Source organism: Acanthaster planci, linkage group LG21 (assembly GCF_054643075.1).
Source record: "Acanthaster planci isolate LZ-2023a linkage group LG21, COTS_SCS, whole genome shotgun sequence".
NCBI lineage: Eukaryota > Metazoa > Echinodermata > Asteroidea > Valvatida > Acanthasteridae > Acanthaster > Acanthaster planci.
The window spans coordinates 10023588-10042134 of record NC_141797.1 but is presented as its reverse complement, the minus strand read 5'-3'; the positions used below and the strand labels follow the sequence as shown (position 1 = coordinate 10042134).

At 39.3% G+C, this 18547-nt stretch overlaps 1 protein-coding gene and 1 long non-coding RNA gene across 2 annotated transcripts; both read left to right on the top strand.

Annotated features, from left to right (window-relative positions):
* Positions 1-3998: 3998 nt before the first annotated feature.
* LOC110981230 (uncharacterized) lies at positions 3999-10199 on the top strand. Its single transcript, XR_002598417.2, has 3 exons — positions 3999-7570; positions 7743-7870; positions 8360-10199. It is a non-coding gene; the product is annotated as an uncharacterized LOC110981230 (long non-coding RNA).
* Positions 10200-13142: 2943 nt separating this feature from the next.
* Positions 13143-18446, top strand: LOC110981201 (membrane progestin receptor gamma-B-like). The gene is made up of 2 exons (XM_022238567.2): positions 13143-13287; positions 14217-18446. Exons 1-2 carry the CDS (start codon positions 13203-13205, stop codon positions 15278-15280), a joined length of 1149 nt encoding a protein of 382 aa, XP_022094259.2. The 5' UTR covers positions 13143-13202; the 3' UTR covers positions 15281-18446.
* Positions 18447-18547: the final 101 nt, after the last annotated feature.

Here is an 18547-nt window from a genome sequence, read left to right as displayed (position 1 = left end):
TCCCATACGAAAATTGACGAAATGAAACCAAACGATTTTTCTCCGAAATACCAATTTCGAAATAAATTTTAAATGGAACGCATAACGTTGTCTCCAAATCAACGGGTATATTTTGTTTTTTAAAGTGACCATGTTGATTGCGCTCGTCATATTAACAACATGACGAGTGCGTTTAATTTGGTCACAATAAAACGAGTGCATTGAGATGCCTTAAACGAGCTTGATTGAAAGATCCCATGCGATATTGACGAAATGAAACCAACCGATTGCTCCCCGAAATACCAATTTCCAAATAAATTTGATATCGATTGCATCACGTCGTCCCAAATCATTGGGTATATTTTGTTTTTCAAAATGACCATGTTGATTGCGCTCGTCATATTAACAACATGACGAGTGCGTTTAATCTGGTCACAATAAAACGAGTGCATTGAGATGGCTTACACGAGCTTGATTGAAAGATTCCATACGAAAATTGACGAAATGAAACCAACCGATTGCTCTCCGAAATACCAAAATCGAGAGAAATTTTAAATCAAAATCATCACGTGGTTTCCAAAAAATCTGAGTGTATTTTGTGTCTCAAAATGACCATGTTGATTGCGCTCGTCATATTCAACAACATGACGAGTGCGTTTAATCTGGTCACAATAAAACGAGTGCATTGAGATGCCTTAAACGAGCTTGATTGAAAGAACCCATACGAAAATTGACGAAATGAAACCAACCGATTGCTCTCCGAAATTCCGAAATTTTCGTTTTTTAAAGTGACCATGTTGATTGCGCTCGTCATATTCAACAACATGACGAGTGCGTTTAATTTGGTCACAATAAAACGAGTGCATTGAGATGCCTTAAACGAGCTTGATTGAAAGATCCCATGCGATATTGACGAAATGAAACCAACCGATTGCTCTTCGAAATACCAATTTCCAAATAAATTTTAAATCGAAATCATCACGTGGTTTCCAAAAAATCTGAGTGTATTTTGTTTCTCAAAATGACCATGTTGATTGCGCTCGTCATATTCAACAACATGACGAGTGCGTTTAATCTGGTCACAATAAAACGAGTGCATTGAGATGCCTTACACGAGCTTGATTGAAAGATTCCATACGAAAATTGACGAAATGAAACCAAACCGATTGCTCTCCGAAATACCAAAATCGAGATAAATTTTAAATCGAAATCATCACGTGGTTTCCAAAAAATCTGAGTGTATTTTGTGTCTCAAAATGACCATGTTGATTGCGCTCGTCATATTCAACAACATGACGAGTGCGTTTAATCTGGTCACAATAAAACGAGTGCATTGAGATGCCTTACACGAGCTTGATTGAAAGATCCCATACGAAAATTGACGAAATGAAACCAACCGATTGCTCTCCGAAATTCCGAAATTTTCGTTTTTTAAAGTGACCATGTTGATTGCGCTCGTCATATTCAACAACATGATGAGTGCGTTTAATTTGGTCACAATAAAACGAGTGCATTGAGATGCCTTAAACGAGCTTGATTGAAAGATCCCATGCGATATTGACGAAATGAAACCAACCGATTGCTCTTCGAAATACCAATTTCCAAATAAATTTTAAATCGAAATCATCACGTGGTTTCCAAAAAATCTGAGTGTATTTTGTTTTTCAAAATGACCATGTTGATTGCGCTCGTCATATTCAACAACATGACGAGTGCGTTTAATCTGGTCACAATAAAACGAGTGCATTGAGATGCCTTACACGAGCTTGATTGAAAGATTCCATACGAAAATTGACGAAATGAAACCAACCGATTGCTCTCCGAAATACCAAAATCGAGAGAAATTTTAAATCGAAATCATCACGTGGTTTCCAAAAAATCTGAGTGTATTTTGTGTCTCAAAATGACCATGTTGATTGCGCTCGTCATATTCAACAACATGACGAGTGCGTTTAATCTGGTCACAATAAAACGAGTGCATTGAGATGCCTTACACGAGCTTGATTGAAAGATTCCATACGAAAATTGACGAAATGAAACCAACCGATTGCTCTCCGAAATACCAAAATCGAGAGAAATTTTAAATCGAAATCATCACGTGGTTTCCAAAAAATCTGAGTGTATTTTGTGTCTCAAAATGACCATGTTGATTGCGCTCGTCATATTCAACAACATGACGAGTGCGTTTAATCTGGTCACAATAAAACGAGTGCATTGAGATGCCTTACACGAGCTTGATTGAAAGATTCCATACGAAAATTGACGAAATGAAACCAACCGATTGCTCTCCGAAATACCAAAATCGAGAGAAATTTTAAATCGAAATCATCACGTGGTTTCCAAAAAATCTGAGTGTATTTTGTGTCTCAAAATGACCATGTTGATTGCGCTCGTCATATTCAACAACATGACGAGTGCGTTTAATCTGGTCACAATAAAACGAGTGCATTGAGATGCCTTAAACGAGCTTGATTGAAAGATCCCATACGAAAATTGACGAAATGACACCAAACGATTTTTCTCCGAAATACCAATTTCGAAATCAATTTTAAATGGAACGCATAACGTTGTCTCCAAATCAACGGGTATATTTTGTTTTTTAAAGTGACCATGTTGATTGCGCTCGTCATATTAACAACATGACGAGTGCGTTTAATCTGGTCACAATAAAACGAGTGCATTGAGATGCCTTAAACGAGCTTGATTGAAAGATCCCATGCGATATTGACGAAATGAAACCAACCGATTGCTCTTCGAAATACCAATTTCCAAATAAATTTTAAATCGAAATCATCACGTGGTTTCCAAAAAATCTGAGTGTATTTTGTGTCTCAAAATGACCATGTTGATTGCGCTCGTCATATTCAACAACATGACGAGTGCGTTTAATCTGGTCACAATAAAACGAGTGCATTGAGATGCCTTACACGAGCTTGATTAAAAGATTCCATACGAAAATTGACGAAATGAAACCAACCGATTGCTCTCCGAAATACCAAAATCGAGAGAAATTTTAAATCGAAATCATCACGTGGTTTCCAAAAAATCTGAGTGTATTTTGTGTCTCAAAATGACCATGTTGATTGCGCTCGTCATATTCAACAACATGACGAGTGCGTTTAATCTGGTCACAATAAAACGAGTGCATTGAGATGCCTTACACGAGCTTGATTGAAAGATTCCATACGAAAATTGACGAAATGAAACCAACCGATTGCTCTCCGAAATACCAAAATCGAGAGAAATTTTAAATCGAAATCATCACTTGGTTTCCAAAAAATCTGAGTGTATTTTGTGTCTCAAAATGACCATGTTGATTGCGCTCGTCATATTCAACAACATGACGAGTGCGTTTAATCTGGTCACAATAAAACGAGTGCATTGAGATGCCTTACACGAGCTTGATTGAAAGATTCCATACGAAAATTGACGAAATGAAACCAACCGATTGCTCTCCGAAATACCAAAATCGAGAGAAATTTTAAATCGAAATCATCACGTGGTTTCCAAAAAATCTGAGTGTATTTTGTGTCTCAAAATGACCATGTTGATTGCGCTCGTCATATTCAACAACATGACGAGTGCGTTTAATCTGGTCACAATAAAACGAGTGCATTGAGATGCCTTAAACGAGCTTGATTGAAAGATCCCATACGAAAATTGACGAAATGAAACCAAACGATTTTTCTCCGAAATACCAATTTCGAAATCAATTTTAAATGGAACGCATAACGTTGTCTCCAAATCAACGGGTATATTTTGTTTTTTAAAGTGACCATGTTGATTGCGCTCGTCATATTAACAACATGACGAGTGCGTTTAATCTGGTCACAATAAAACGAGTGCATTGAGATGCCTTAAACGAGCTTGATTGAAAGATCCCATGCGATATTGACGAAATGAAACCAACCGATTGCTCTTCGAAATACCAATTTCCAAATAAATTTTAAATCGAAATCATCACGTGGTTTCCAAAAAATCTGAGTGTATTTTGTTTTTCAAAATGACCATGTTGATTGCGCTCGTCATATTCAACAACATGACGAGTGCGTTTAATCTGGTCACAATAAAACGAGTGCATTGAGATGCCTTACACGAGCTTGATTGAAAGATCCCATACGAAAATTGACGAAATGAAACCAACCGATTGCTCTCCGAAATTCCGAAATTTTCGTTTTTTAAAGTGACCATGTTGATTGCGCTCGTCATATTCAACAACATGATGAGTGCGTTTAATTTGGTCACAATAAAACGAGTGCATTGAGATGCCTTAAACGAGCTTGATTGAAAGATCCCATGCGATATTGACGAAATGAAACCAACCGATTGCTCTTCGAAATACCAAAATCGAGAGAAATTTTAAATCGAAATCATCACGTGGTTTCCAAAAAATCTGAGTGTATTTTGTGTCTCAAAATGACCATGTTGATTGCGCTCGTCATATTCAACAACATGACGAGTGCGTTTAATCTGGTCACAATAAAACGAGTGCATTGAGATGCCTTAAACGAGCTTGATTGAAAGATCCCATACGAAAATTGACGAAATGAAACCAAACGATTTTTCTCCGAAATACCAATTTCGAAATCAATTTTAAATGGAACGCATAACGTTGTCTCCAAATCAACGGGTATATTTTGTTTTTTAAAGTGACCATGTTGATTGCGCTCGTCATATTAACAACATGACGAGTGCGTTTAATCTGGTCACAATAAAACGAGTGCATTGAGATGCCTTAAACGAGCATGATTGAAAGATCCCATACGATATTGACGAAATGAAACCAACCGATTGCTCTCCAAAATACCAATTTCCAAATAGATTTGATATCGATTGCATCACGTCGTCCCAAAATCAATGGGTATATTTTGTTTTTCAAAATGACCATGTTGATTGCGCTCGTCATATTCAACAACATGACGAGTGCGTTTAATCTGGTCACAATAAAACGAGTGCATTGAGATGCCTTAAACGAGCTTGGTTGAAAGATCCCATGCGATATTGACGAAATGAAACCAACCGATTGCTCTCCGAAATACCAATTTCCAAATAAATTTGATATCGATTGCATCACGTCCTCTCCAATTCAATGGGTATATTTTGTTTTTTCAAAATGACCATGTTGATTGCGCTCGTCATATTCAACAACATGACGAGTGCGTTTAATCCGGTCACAGTAAAACGCGTGCATTGAGATGCCTTAAACGAGCTTGATTGAAAGATCCCATACGATATTGACGAAATGAAACCAAGCGATTGCTCTCCGAAAATCCGAAATTTTTGTTTTTTAAAGTGACCATGTTGATTGCGCTCGTCATATTCAACAACATGACGAGTGCGTTTAATTTGGTCACAATAAAACGAGTGCATTGAGATGCCTTAAACGAGCAAAACTGAAAGATCCCATACGATATTGACGAAATGAAACCAAGCGATTGCTCTCCGAAATTCCGAAATTTTCGTTTTTTTAAAGTGACCATGTTGATTGCGCTCGTCATATTCAACAACATGATGAGTGCGTTTAATCTGGTCACAATAAAACGAGTGCATTGAGATGCCTTATACGAGCAAAACTGAAAGATCCCGTACGATATTGACGAAATGAAACCAATCGATTGCCCTCCAACCTAGTCATTCCCAAAACACTGAATGTATTATTTTACCAAATGATCGTGTTGAATGTGCTCGTCAAATTCAACAACGTGACGAGTGCGTTTAATCTGGTCACAATAAAACGAGTGCATTGAGATGATTGAAAGACATGGCATACGATAATTGAAGGAATGAAACCAACCCATCGCTCTCCGACCATTTCTAGAATGTTACAAACGTATTTTTACCGGGTGACATGCGAAAAAAAGTTGAACGTTTTAACTTTTTTTTCTTCTATATATTTCTGTCTATTTTACTATGAGATCTTCAAAAAATTGTCGAACGATTTTCTCTAACAATCTACAAAGATATTTGGCGGCGAAAATCCTCGAAAAAAATTTAAACAATTTTCTGTCGCTTTTTACGAAATCAACTACAAAACAAATTACAAGCAAATTGCAACAAAATATGCGAAATATTTCACCTCATCTGCAAAATGCAACCGAACGATTTTTCCTCGTTATCTGCGAAAAATCTTCGGATTTCACCTCGTTATCTACGAAATAATACTGAACAGTTTCACTCCGTTGTCACTGGAAATAATAAACTTGTACTTCATCTACGTAAATTACGATTTTACCCAGTAAAGAAAATTGCAAGGTTGTTTCACTTCAAAAACCCCAGAGGAAAATTTTAACGATTTTCACTCGCTATATAGGGAAAAGTTTCAAAGCATTTTTAACAAACTCCACAATCCGTGCAAGGGGTAATTCACCTTGCTATCTACAACAAAATTGCCAAATAATTTCCCCTCGCTATCTGCGAAACTGAAACCTTGTCACGTCATTTCCTCACAAAATCCCTGAGCTAAAATTGCTGACTTTATTATATGAAGTCTTCGAGAAAAAATCGGATCAATTTTCTCTGGTTATTTACGGAAAATATTTCGAAGCATTTTTTGAAGCATTGTTGAATGTTTCATTGCGTTATGCACAAAATAGTTACGACTCTACAAAAAAATTGAAAAGTGAGGTAATTTCGCTATGAAATCCCCAAAAAGCTTGGTAAACGATTCTACCTTACCTGCAAAAATCGTTGAACAAATTGCTTTCTTACCTACAAAAAGTGGTTAAATGATTTCATTGGTCTATCTTCAAAATGCCAAGCGAGTTCACTTCGTTATCTACGAAAAATAAATTGCCACGAAATCCTCAATATTTGCGAAATGATTTCACGTAGTCTTCTCTGAAAAATAAATAAATCGATTGTCTATAAGCCAAATTTGGGAGGTACACGAAAAATGCAATCCTCGTGAAAATCTCCTGAAACAATTTCACTTTTCGCAAATAAATTGTGAAGCTAAAACGTTCATCTTCAAAAACAGTTGCTCAAAGGTTTTGTGCTACTTTCTTGGGAAAAATCTCGTAGGGATATTCTACACCGTCATCTTAGAAAAACTGTTGAACTGATGAATCTGGCTGTATGCTCAAGTAGAAGTAGCCTAGTGTTCTAATGTATACAGTGAGGCCTACTTAAGAAAATTAAAGGATTATACATTTAGTTAGGGCATAGCTTGACCTTTCTGTGAAGCGATGTAGGCTACTTTCATGTTCTTTTGGTAAATTTGCAAAAATGTGTACTTACTTGGCCGAGTAATGTTTTTCTTTTTGAGGCAATGCTTTTCTTTTCATCTCGACAGCTGGACAACAATGAGTCATGACTTCCTCGCTACCTGTGTCGTGCTTGGTGGTTGATGGTAAATCGCAGATATTGAGTACTAATCAGGCCAGAAATGGCCAAGTGTTTTTCTTTTCATCTCCACAGCTAGACGGGTCAGCCAGATAAGAAGGGCCTCGCCACCTGTATGTCTTGTTTAGAGAGGGGCAGCTTATTCTGTCAAGATGGACATGTCTTGGATGACGACAAGTGACCAGAAGCTGGAAGAACTGGCCGGCAACACTTTGCTCCGCTTGATTTGCTTGCCAGTTAAAACCTGAAGGTTAGTTGATAAAAATGAAAGATTGGGTGATATTTTTCATCTTAAAATCACAACTCGGAATTTTTTTCATTTGAAGCCCCAAATCTTGCAGGTCTTTAATGCAGGTGAGTATGGGTGAATTTGCTTATTTCAGATGCTAATCTCCATTGTTTATATTTTCTTGAATGCACAGTTCGGGATTTCACCTCCAAGATTGTGTCCATCTCATCAGCCGGGTGTGGATCACTACAGTCGCCGCAGATTTCCACCTACTAAACCTCCTAAATGGCTAGCTCCCGGCAGAATTTCCAGACCACCAAGGTATGTCTGAATTCAAGCTTTCAGAGTACGGGTTCTCTTTGTCTGTTAGGAAGTGGAAGATTTTACAAACTATATTTGTTGGCTGTTGGAGGCTTCTTTCATGCCTAATGTCAGTCTTAATTTTGGTCAACAATTTGTTTCCTTTCTTACTGACCTTGCAATGAGTACGTTCTCAATGCTTTGAGAACGACTGTCAAATATTTCTAAGTCTTATGCCAAGTCTCCAGCTAATATCCTCTTGGGATTGCAGCTTCAATTTGACCGTTACTTTATTGCAAGATCTCTGACCTCCCCGAATGGAAATGAACTCGGGCAGTGTCCAAAAGTTTTCTCAAAACTTGACCGCATAACACATTCAAACTTAACGGGTCACTATTTGTAGAGAAGATTAAAGCCAAATCTGTCAAGTCCTTTTTTGATCGTCCCCTGTGTTGTTTGAGTTTCTTAGTCTGGGACTTTAAAATCATTTCTAAATCTCTTTCTATGTAGGTTCTTGAGGGACTACGGAGAGGGATGACACCGGTGACTGAACGCCGACGTTTCCCCCATTAACCTAGGCCCACCTCAATGGCTCTGCTAACCACGGAAGTTTGGGCATGGACATTTTATATGCTTACAGCACCAGCGCTGAAGTTCTGTGCTAGCTGGGTAAGCAGAGGCGAATATCCTTAGTTCCATGCTAACCAGTGGTACTTTCTCCATCGGTAAGCAGTGCCATTGAATTGGGCCCAGGTCCTCATAACACGCTCAGACAGTGGCTCCACGTGGAAAGGGCCGACACTGGTTTAGTTTTTAGTTTTAGCAAGTTAAATACCAAGGCCAAAAATGTTTCTAAACCAGTTTGTTTCAAACCCTTGTTAGCTCTTTGAGTCCGACAAATGCATAGTGCGAAGCTGTGTACTGAAGACATGAGAAAATGTTCCCTTTCAGTTCCGACTTACAAATTCTTAAGTCGTACAACAGGTGCGAGGACGAGTCAGGAACGTTGAACTCATGGTGTTCACAGTACAGCTTCGTAGTATCGCTCCTTACTCTGCTGACACAAATACAGTTGAACGTTTATAGGGTCATTATGAGGGGACCTATTTCTAAAAATTACAATACATCACGTAAGGTTTAAAGAATTAAAACTCTGGAACGTATAGAGGACAACTTTTCGATTATGTTCACTCTTTTGGAGCTAGGTTTGTGTCTGATAAAGAGTTTTTTCACTCGGCCTATATAATGAAAATTCCCCTTTGAAGAGTAACTTAACTTGAATTCTTTTTAAGGGAGATGAGGAACATTGACGAGAGGTTTTCGACTTTTGTTACATTCAGAGAGTATTCAAGATATTTCTTTAATTTTACACTATTTATTCTATTAAGTATCCAGCAAGAAATGAGACCGAGGGGTGCCTCTTATATGTCCAGTTGCTATACACACTCTAGACTATTGTTACCTAGCACATCCCCCCTCAGATGTCTGAAAAGAATTCCTGAGATTCAAGTGAAACAATTGTTCATTGTTCATTTATTTCCACAGTTTTGCATGAACACAATCTAAATTTTCAAAAACTACAATGACCAACACAAAGCAAGGGGGGGTTCGCTCCGTCTCATTTCTTGCTTCATAATGATTAAGTACCAAGAAGCTACTTAAAGGATCATTATTTGTTTTCAGTGTTTCAAAAAGTTTTTAAAAATCCTTGCCCAAAATTACACATTGATACTGCTACAGTTCAGCAAGGGGCACTGTTCACGAAATCACTTCTTGGCTTAGTGGTTTTTCTGCTTTTAGCCCATCCCGTGATTCACATGCACGATTAGACTGAGAACGCCATGAATTACCAAGCTCAAATGATGTACCCAGTGTAAACTTACGAAAAAAATGGCAAAATTGGTAAATTTCAAAAGGCCATGATGACCTTTGTCATTAGTTCACGGGCGTCGCCAGAAGGTCGGGTGTTCATAGAAGGTGTCGCCCCTATTTGCCAGTTTTGTCAAAATCGTGGTTCCGGGTTTCCGACAAGAATGGATAAGGAAAGGAGCGGAAGGGGACATCAGGCTACGGGTTACACCTTCGAACTAAACCGAGGGTTAGTTGGCAATTTGAATGATAGCACCCCCCCCCCTTCAAAAGGGTCTAGCGACGCCCGTTTGCCATTGGCAGAAATTACGCTTTGCCTAAAACTCTCGAAACCATTAGTTAACTAGTTAAATTAAAACCATTAATTGTTAAAACTTTTAATGGCCATTAAAAAGCCGATTTTTAGCACTGCATTGTAAGGTGTAAATACCTGTACGGACTTGAATTTGCAATAAACAAAAGAAATGAACGAGGTATAAAATCACGTAGAGAGTGACTTTGTCTGTCTTGATAAGGGATTGCCATTTCTTTGTCAAATAAAAATCATGAAAGTGCGATCAATTCATAACGAAATGAGTTAGTAATTGATAAGGCACCTGTTGAATTTTCCTGGTCGTGGATGATATTGTATAAATATTGCTCTACAAAGAAATGTAGATGTTTGGTGGCATCTCATTTTCTTTCATTCGGTTACATTATTAAATTTCAAAAAGCCACGTTAGATTGAGCTGGAAAAACTGGGAGGACTGTCAGCTAGTTGCCAGAAATAAGTGGACTGAGCAAGAATCTCGAGCTCTTTAATTAACAACGGCGCCAATCACGTAACTAACGATTGCAAGGACGGATCCAGAACCATTTTTCACGGGGGCCAAAATCGCAGGGCGCCAAAATATTTTGGAATTTTTTAGTTGAACTTTAATCAGTGGCATTCCTGATGATGGGTCAGGGCTACATTCGGGGAGGGGGCTTGCTGCGCGCTTTTAGAAGAAAGGGAAATGAAATAATTCTAAAAAGGTTCGTCTTTTATTAAGAAAAATTTGGGCCCTGCTGGCCGCCATGGATTCGCCCTCAGGCGGTACCCCCACCACCGTCGCTCACCGCCATCCCTGGAGGTTGAGCCTCAGCACCGGCTGGTCGAGGAAAGAGCTACTTCAACGGTTTCCGAGCGAACAGAGAACGCAAGATAATGATGCTTCAAACAGATGGACAATTCAGAGGTTGAAGAGCACCTTTAAGTGAATTTTCCTCTGGCAAATACTTTTGGGCAACTTTATAATCATAAGGCTTCAATTTATCAAAAACTTTGGCATCGCTTTGGATTACTGAAAATTAAGAAGTGCACTCCTTTCCAATGTTTTTGCTCGCGAAAAGTACGGGAGCTCTTGGTATGTCATTTTAGGAAGAAGTTCCGGTTCGGTTTTTAAGGTACTTTGGGCGCATATTTTTCAATCTAGCGTTTGTGACGATGAGTCGCTCACTGTGGTGCATTTTCCTGCCAATAATAACAAAGGTTATTCAATATTCTGGCAATTAATTTTGCCGAGAAATATATTATGTATGTGATAGCTATTTTTTTTCCCAGAATGGCATCACAGTTTTGTTCATGAATATTTTGAGCATTAATACATTAGTAAAGTATCCTTTAAAAACGAGAAAAAAAAATTTAGAAAGAAACTGAAATGGAACCAAGGACCGATCCAGAACTTTTTGGGGAGTGCAAATTATATAATTTCAAGGTTGGGGCACAATTTGTGACGGTATCAATTGTTACATGGGTTCCGTAAAAATGAAGTTATTTCTTCCGGGGTTCCCTATTGACACTGTTGTTCTTCTTGCAAGGCCGAATACAGAGATTTGTGTTATTTTTACAGAGTAAAATAATGACCTATCTACAGGTCATGAGAGGTGGTAAACGTTTTGGATGTAACAAGGACACTGTCACAAATTGTGCCCCAACCTCAAGGAATTACCTCTTTGGTGGGGACTGCGGGTATACCCTCCCTTGTCCACTCTTGAACGGGACAATAGCTTTCAGGAACACTATAACTACATCAAGCAAGGCCCTCTGACAGCTCCAGCAACCGTCGGTGGATGAAAGAACTCACACCCTCGTGAAGTCTGCCTTGCCCTGGTGTGAGCGACATTCCCCGTACTTCGGGGGAGGCGTACCAAAAATTGAGATGAGAATCATCTAGCATTTTCAAGTGACGTCCCACACGAAGTTGTGCCCAAACAAACGAGCGGGGAGAACTAAGTACTGAGGATTTCTGTCTTTAAAGGTATCAAAAATTGGAAGCAAAGGAAGACCCAGGAGAAATAAGGTTCCCCCCCCCAAAAAAAACGCCCCCAAAACGACAAAATGGACATTGGGGACGCCGAGCATGGCAGCACCATGGGCAGCTGTCGGTATTAGTGCATAATATCTAGAAGCCAAGAGTTTGCAACGCGTTGACCAATTGCGCAAAATCTGTCGACCCTTTCCAAACGCGCATTTGGTCGACAGATTTCGAGCATATAGATTGGTCAACGCGTTACAAACTCTTGGAGGCGGACTATTGTGAATCGCCCGTATTCAAACGCTAATTGAAAAGAATGCAAAAAAAGTCAACATTGTGCCGGGGAATCATGCACCCATCAATAACATGCATACCAGCATCTCTGGGGTTTCTGAAACAAAACCAAATCTTTGTCATGTCCCTTATCTTATACTTTCTTTTCAGTTTCGGTGGGTCAATTACATTTTTAATTATTCACACAAAACAAAATCACCCCGAAAGAGATTATTTCCGAAGTCTGCATATAGCAATTTTTAAAGTGGCATCCCTCTACTTTTTTGGGCACTTATTTACGACAGTTTTTCAACGGTAAATATTTATCCACGCTGCTCTCAGATGGAAGCCCAAAGAACCAGGGAGTTGATCCTGACAAAGTTTTACACAATCTCACAATTTGGGGGCCAAATAATCTCCTTTTCAAAAGAAACTGTCGGGAAACTTTTCATGCTAATGAGCTGGCTAGAAATTCTCACTTGACTGTGGACGGCACCCACAATTGAAGATCTGTCAGTACCCCGGGCCGTTTTCCAATGCTCAACTTCGTCTCCGTCGCATGCTTCGTTCCCCAAACCAATCCCCGATTGTGGGCCTGAAGCGTTTAAATTGCATTGGATTACTGTAATTTTTGGCTTTCTTGCATCATTTATTTGATGTTCAGTGGCACTATTAGACTGATTACTGCGCTTACAGGTTCAAAGTCAGCAAGTAAAAAACAGTTGAAGCCTCAGACGCAGCCGAAGATGAGTATTGGAAAATGGCCCAAGACGCTGTGAAAGCTCAACAGCGCCATCTACAGTTGCTGTCCGACGTGCTGAGTGGCTGCGGCTCGCAATCACACACAAACTTATGACAAATTGTCAGCTCCAGCCGTAGCCAATTTGGACAGATAGCTTGGCAAGCTGGAAGCCAGCGAGGACCGGGTACGTGCGATGCAGACGACGCACACATCCCATATCCCTGACCGGACCAACCGGACGGCCCACGCCCTAACAACATCGGAGCAACAGAAAATTTGTAAGTTTTTAATGCCATTTTTGGGGTCTGTTCTAACCAGGTTCACTATTCAGATGGGGTTTGTTGGACGATACCTGTTCGTGTTAGGCAGTAATCAATAATACTGAACTGTTAAAAAAAGTTAAAAAACGCTCCTGATCGTCGGGTTGTAACTCAGTAGTGGTGTGGGCCTTAGTCATTCTAAGTTGGGTTAGCATGATAAAGAACCCTACTTCGTAGGTAGGAACTTATAAGTTGTTGATGTTGGATGCTGTTGGGCATGTTAGTTGATCAGTACGATCATGTTGCATTCTCAATCTATCCATTACTATGAAATCTCCAACTATGGCGCAGTGCAGACATCCTGGATTTTCGCAAAATGACAGTTACTGCACCTGTGAAAACAGCAACCATGGCAATGTAAGCACGCACCAACCAGTCCGAGGATTGGGTTACACGGTCTTTTCTTTAGCAGTACTTATGGTATGTGGCTATGGTATGGTTTTCATTGGCGTGGTGTGGTGGTTGCTACCCGCATTGTTGTGAAACTCTGGATGTCCGCAGTGCCCCATATTTTCCTTTTTTTGATACAATATTCTGCAACCACAAATGGGAAAGAAGAGGTGATTTGCTGATGCTAGTATGATTGGTAAATCATGCACTAAGATCAACAGATGTTGCCAAGATTGAGAAATTACGCAGATCAACTGGTTATGCCCAATATAGAGAAGTTACGTTTGTACATGGAGGTACACGTACATGTAGCATGTGTGCTTGTTAGATTCGGATAGACGTAATAAGCAGTCCCACTGACTTGACATAGGCTAATATCCCTCAAAGGAAAGAAGACACAGGTTGGCGGTGATCAAATCATGTGGACTAGTGCAACAGAATTTGTTCACGTCCGTGGGTTAAGTAAAACAAAATTTGTGCATCTATTTTTGTTACAGGTTGCTGTGCATCTGATTTACTCTTCATAATGTGGACCATCAAATTACTTCGTGTCAATCATGTTCCCAAGGATTTCCGGGAGCCGTTCATCGTGTCGGGTTACCGATCCTGCCGCAGCAGTGTCTCCTCCTGCATTGTCAGTGCCTTCAGTTGGAACAACGAAACCTTTAATTTCTGGACCCACTTCATCACCTTTGTCTACTTCAGTTGGATCTTCACCCAGTGGCTGTGGTACGAATTGCAATTTGACGTTGACCCGTTCACCTACCCGCTCCAGGTGTATCTAGCCTCGGTGTGCCTCTACATGCTGGTCAGCTCCACTGCCCATCTCTTCAACTGCATGTCGGAGAGGTCACGTCACATCTTCTTCTTCTTTGACTACGGAGCCCTAAGTATCTACAGTCTGGCCTGCTCCATCCTCTACAGCTCTTACGTGTTTCCCAAGTGTTTTGTCAACACCATGTACCATTCTGTCTTTGTACCATGCTGTGTGTTCAACGCCTTGCTGTGTACGGTGCTTGCTTGCTTGTCGCGACTTGTCGCCGGCTTGAAGCTGCAGAAGATTTTTCGCATTATATCATTTTCATTGCCTTACATATTTTGCAGTTTTCCCCTACTGTATCGCTGTATTTTCTGTCAAGGTGACGACTGCGGTCACTCGGGTGCTATCGAACTTCACATCTATCAATTCATCTTGTGCACAATCACCATCCTCATCTACGGAACCCACTTCCCAGAAGTCCTCGCACCTGGCAGGTTTGACATCATCGGTCACAGTCACCAGTTTTTCCACATCATCAGTAGCTTGGCGACTTACTGTCAGCTTCGAGGAAATATCCTTGACATGCAACACAGACGTGATTACTTGCTGTCTGAGTTGCCAATGCCAACACTCCTCAACACAGCAGGCATTGTAGTTGGGGTCCTGATACTAAACCTCATCATCATCGGCATTTTCTCCGGTTTCATCTGGGAGAAGCAAGATTTGCGTCGAGTCAAGCAAAAACAGGGTATCTTGACCATCGGTTGCGAAGCCAGCAATCTTCAAGTCAAACAGAGTTAATCATTAATGGCCTTGGGGTTCTACTGCTGTCATATTGCGTCATCTGATATCCACCTTAAACAGAAGCAATACATCATCGGTTGAAAAGAGCCATATTGACCGGAAGTGTCCATTGCTTGAAATTGCACCCTCTTTTGGCCCTGCTCGAGGCCCATTGAGAAAAACCAGACCAGGATGGACCTTAAGAGAAATGCCTCATCCTAAAGGACATGCTGTTTTTAGCTCGTTCAAAATTTGCAAGCCCCCCTTTTTACATACTGTAAAACTTTAACTCTTGTGAACACATCTTCAAATTTCTTTCCAAAATACTGGATGCTGTGGAAATATGGACTCAGGGTAGCACCGAGGGGTGTCAGTTTCCAAACATTTTCCTGGGAGAGGACAGGCAATTTCTAACTTTTGCTAGGAAGGGGCAAGTACACCGTAGATGAAACTTTGCCTGACTCAAGGGGCTGCCGTGTCCAACTTTCATTGAAATTTCCCGTTTTGTGAATTGAACCGTTGAATACATGTAGGACACTGACATGTAGCAGCTCCATTCTTCTACAAACTCTTGAATGGGAGGTTAAAATTCAGGGAATTTTCGTTTGGCCCTATCAGTGAAAAAAAATGGAGTGAAATGGACGCCAGGAGCAAATAAATTAGGATAAATTGATTGCAACATACAGTGCGCATGCATGGCAGAAATGTACAATTTGATGTACATATAAAGCATCGGGGCAGTTGTAACTACTACAAACATATCTTTCTTTAATGTTCTACCAACCAGCACTACGCAGATAACTGTTTAAGACTTTTCATTTCAGTTATTTCATGCCTATGAAGTTGTTTCTTCAGACCTTCACGACCTGCACTTCTTTACACAGCAATATTTGTTTTCATATGATATTTGATATGAGATAGTTTGATATTAGCCTTGTAATGCACTTTACTATCCTTTACAGTTTTGTATCTTTTATTTTTATACTAGATGTATGTGAAGAATTTCAAGAGTGTGCATGCTGTCTTATATTCTTCTGTGGAAGTGGGGTAACTTTTTCAGGGTTCTAAGGTCAGGGTATACATTGTTGCCATTGGGTTGAAGCAACTGAGTTCTGGGTCAGTAGTTCTAGAAATTGTGCTGGGTGTGTTAATGTGCCAGCTCGGGGCCTGTTTTCTACAAGGGTTTAGCTTTGCCTTGTGTTTTTCAAATATTTATTCTTGTGGTACACATCTTGGTATAGTTGGACAAACAAAAATGGACTAACGCAATTCACAGAAATAAGCTTAGATACATGTATCTACATATATATATTTTTCTAGAAGAAATAATTTCTCTAACTTCTGTTTGTTTACTTGTATATTATGAATGTTTCAGACATGTACATGAAGTTACATATTTGTGCAAGTCATTTTATCATGTCTTAAAACGTTTGAAAAGTGTCAATTACATGAATACACGCACCTGTCGCAGTGAATATGTGCACCTGCCATGTTGAATATCAATATTCATCAATCTGTCAGGTCCTGGGTTTTTTGCAATTGCTCATGAACAGAAACAAGCTAGGCTCTGTTTTTGTAGCTGAACACACCTACAGAAATCGTGCTTTATTAAATTTTATCACTTGAAAATAGCTGGTACTGTGAGACGTGAATTCTAAATTAGTTTGTAAATTTCTGTACCTGTAGTCGGGTAGAAGAGGTTTAATTATAATTGTTGACGTGATTGTGTTGCAGATACATCTATCTGAATGTACTTTGTTTGCTTACGGGTGAACTGAGATTGAGAAATTTCGTGTTAAAAATAGACTTGAATAGCTGTGTGCTTCGAATGGTTTATGTGTACATGTTTTTGTAATATTATTTAGAACCATTGTTTCTAATTGCATCAGTGAAGTGTTACATTAATTTCTGGAGGAAACTGGTGTATTCGACACTTCCTGGGATTGGAGGTTAGATTATGCCACTTATACTGGTATTTTTAGCGATTTCTCTGAATATTTTTGTAATGACCTGTTAAGGTAAACTAACACCTCAAATTTGCTTTTTCTGTCTTTTTCCAAAAAAACCAAGCCGTGAAATCTGCTAACTGTAGTAAGAACAATGTGCTTGCTAGTCATGATAGTCAATATAAAAAAAGGTTTGACGTGTGTATTTCTTGATGTCAACCGGCAGGCTTTTTACAATTTGAGTGGCTTTGAAAGATATTTGCCATTTAAAGTGCCCGTAGAGATAACTCAGTGTTTCTTGTGACATAAGCATTTCTAATAGTAGTTATTTTTGTACTCTGAGTACCAAGTATATTTTATGACCACCAACAGCTTTTCAGGCATTTAAAGCTGCTTCTGGCATAAGGGGACAAGTAGATGAAAACTGAAAGTAGACTATTAAATATTTCCTTGCCCAAGTACTTGTGTTGTACATGTATGTACCTTTTATCTATGAATGACGCGTGATAATGACTATTCAACATTCAAAATAAATAGTATAAAGTTACACCACTTATCTTGTTTGCAGAAATGGCTAATATGTTGCACATTGGAATTCAAGCCATTGAATATGATGGAAAAATCATCAGAAATTTGATTTTTGGTTGTTATTTACAAGAAAGAAAATCTAAATATTGCTTGAAAAAACTGAAAGGAGTCACATTTGAAGTGTCTTTCTTGCTTCAAGGAATTTTTTCTTTCATTTAAAAGGTGGATTTCCATCACTCTCCAGAAAAAAAGTAAAATTTAATGTGTGTGTGGCAATACAATGAAATGCTTCAGTGCAGCCAAAGCTTGCTCTTGACATGTACTCAGCTCAGATGGGTCTGGCAGTCATCATTGCCCTCGTAAAATGCTGCATTAGTGACCAAGTTTCCACAATCAAAATATATCCACCCACATGTCTTGTAGGATTACACAAATATGCCTTACATGTAAACCAGGTCCCAACGCAGAAGTTTGAACTTGCTGTGAATTTTCCAGAATAGTCAGACCTTTTTGTCATAATCTTTTCACTGAATTTGGTCAAATATTTAAGCATGCTCGATGCCAAGCAGTTCACTGACACATTTGCATGTAGCACTGAACATACATGAGTTGTCTCCGATTGGATTGATGACTATTTTGGGAATCCAAAAATGTTGTGTGTATTTATGGTGCATGTGTAATAAACTGCACTGCAATGAGTGAAATAACAACCTTGAGCACTCTGACCTCTCCTTTTTTTGTTGTTTCCTGTGAAGTGATACAAGGACACTGAAACAATCAAACACAACAAAAGAACTTCTCTAAGCAGCCC

Coding starts and splice junctions, on each gene's coding strand:
- LOC110981201 (XM_022238567.2), top strand. CDS start 13,203: ATGCAGACGACGCACACATCCCATATCCCTGACCGGACCAACCGGACG. Junction 13,288..14,216: donor ATCGGAGCAACAGAAAATTT/GTAAGTTTTTAA, acceptor TTTTTGTTACAG/GTTGCTGTGCATCTGATTTA.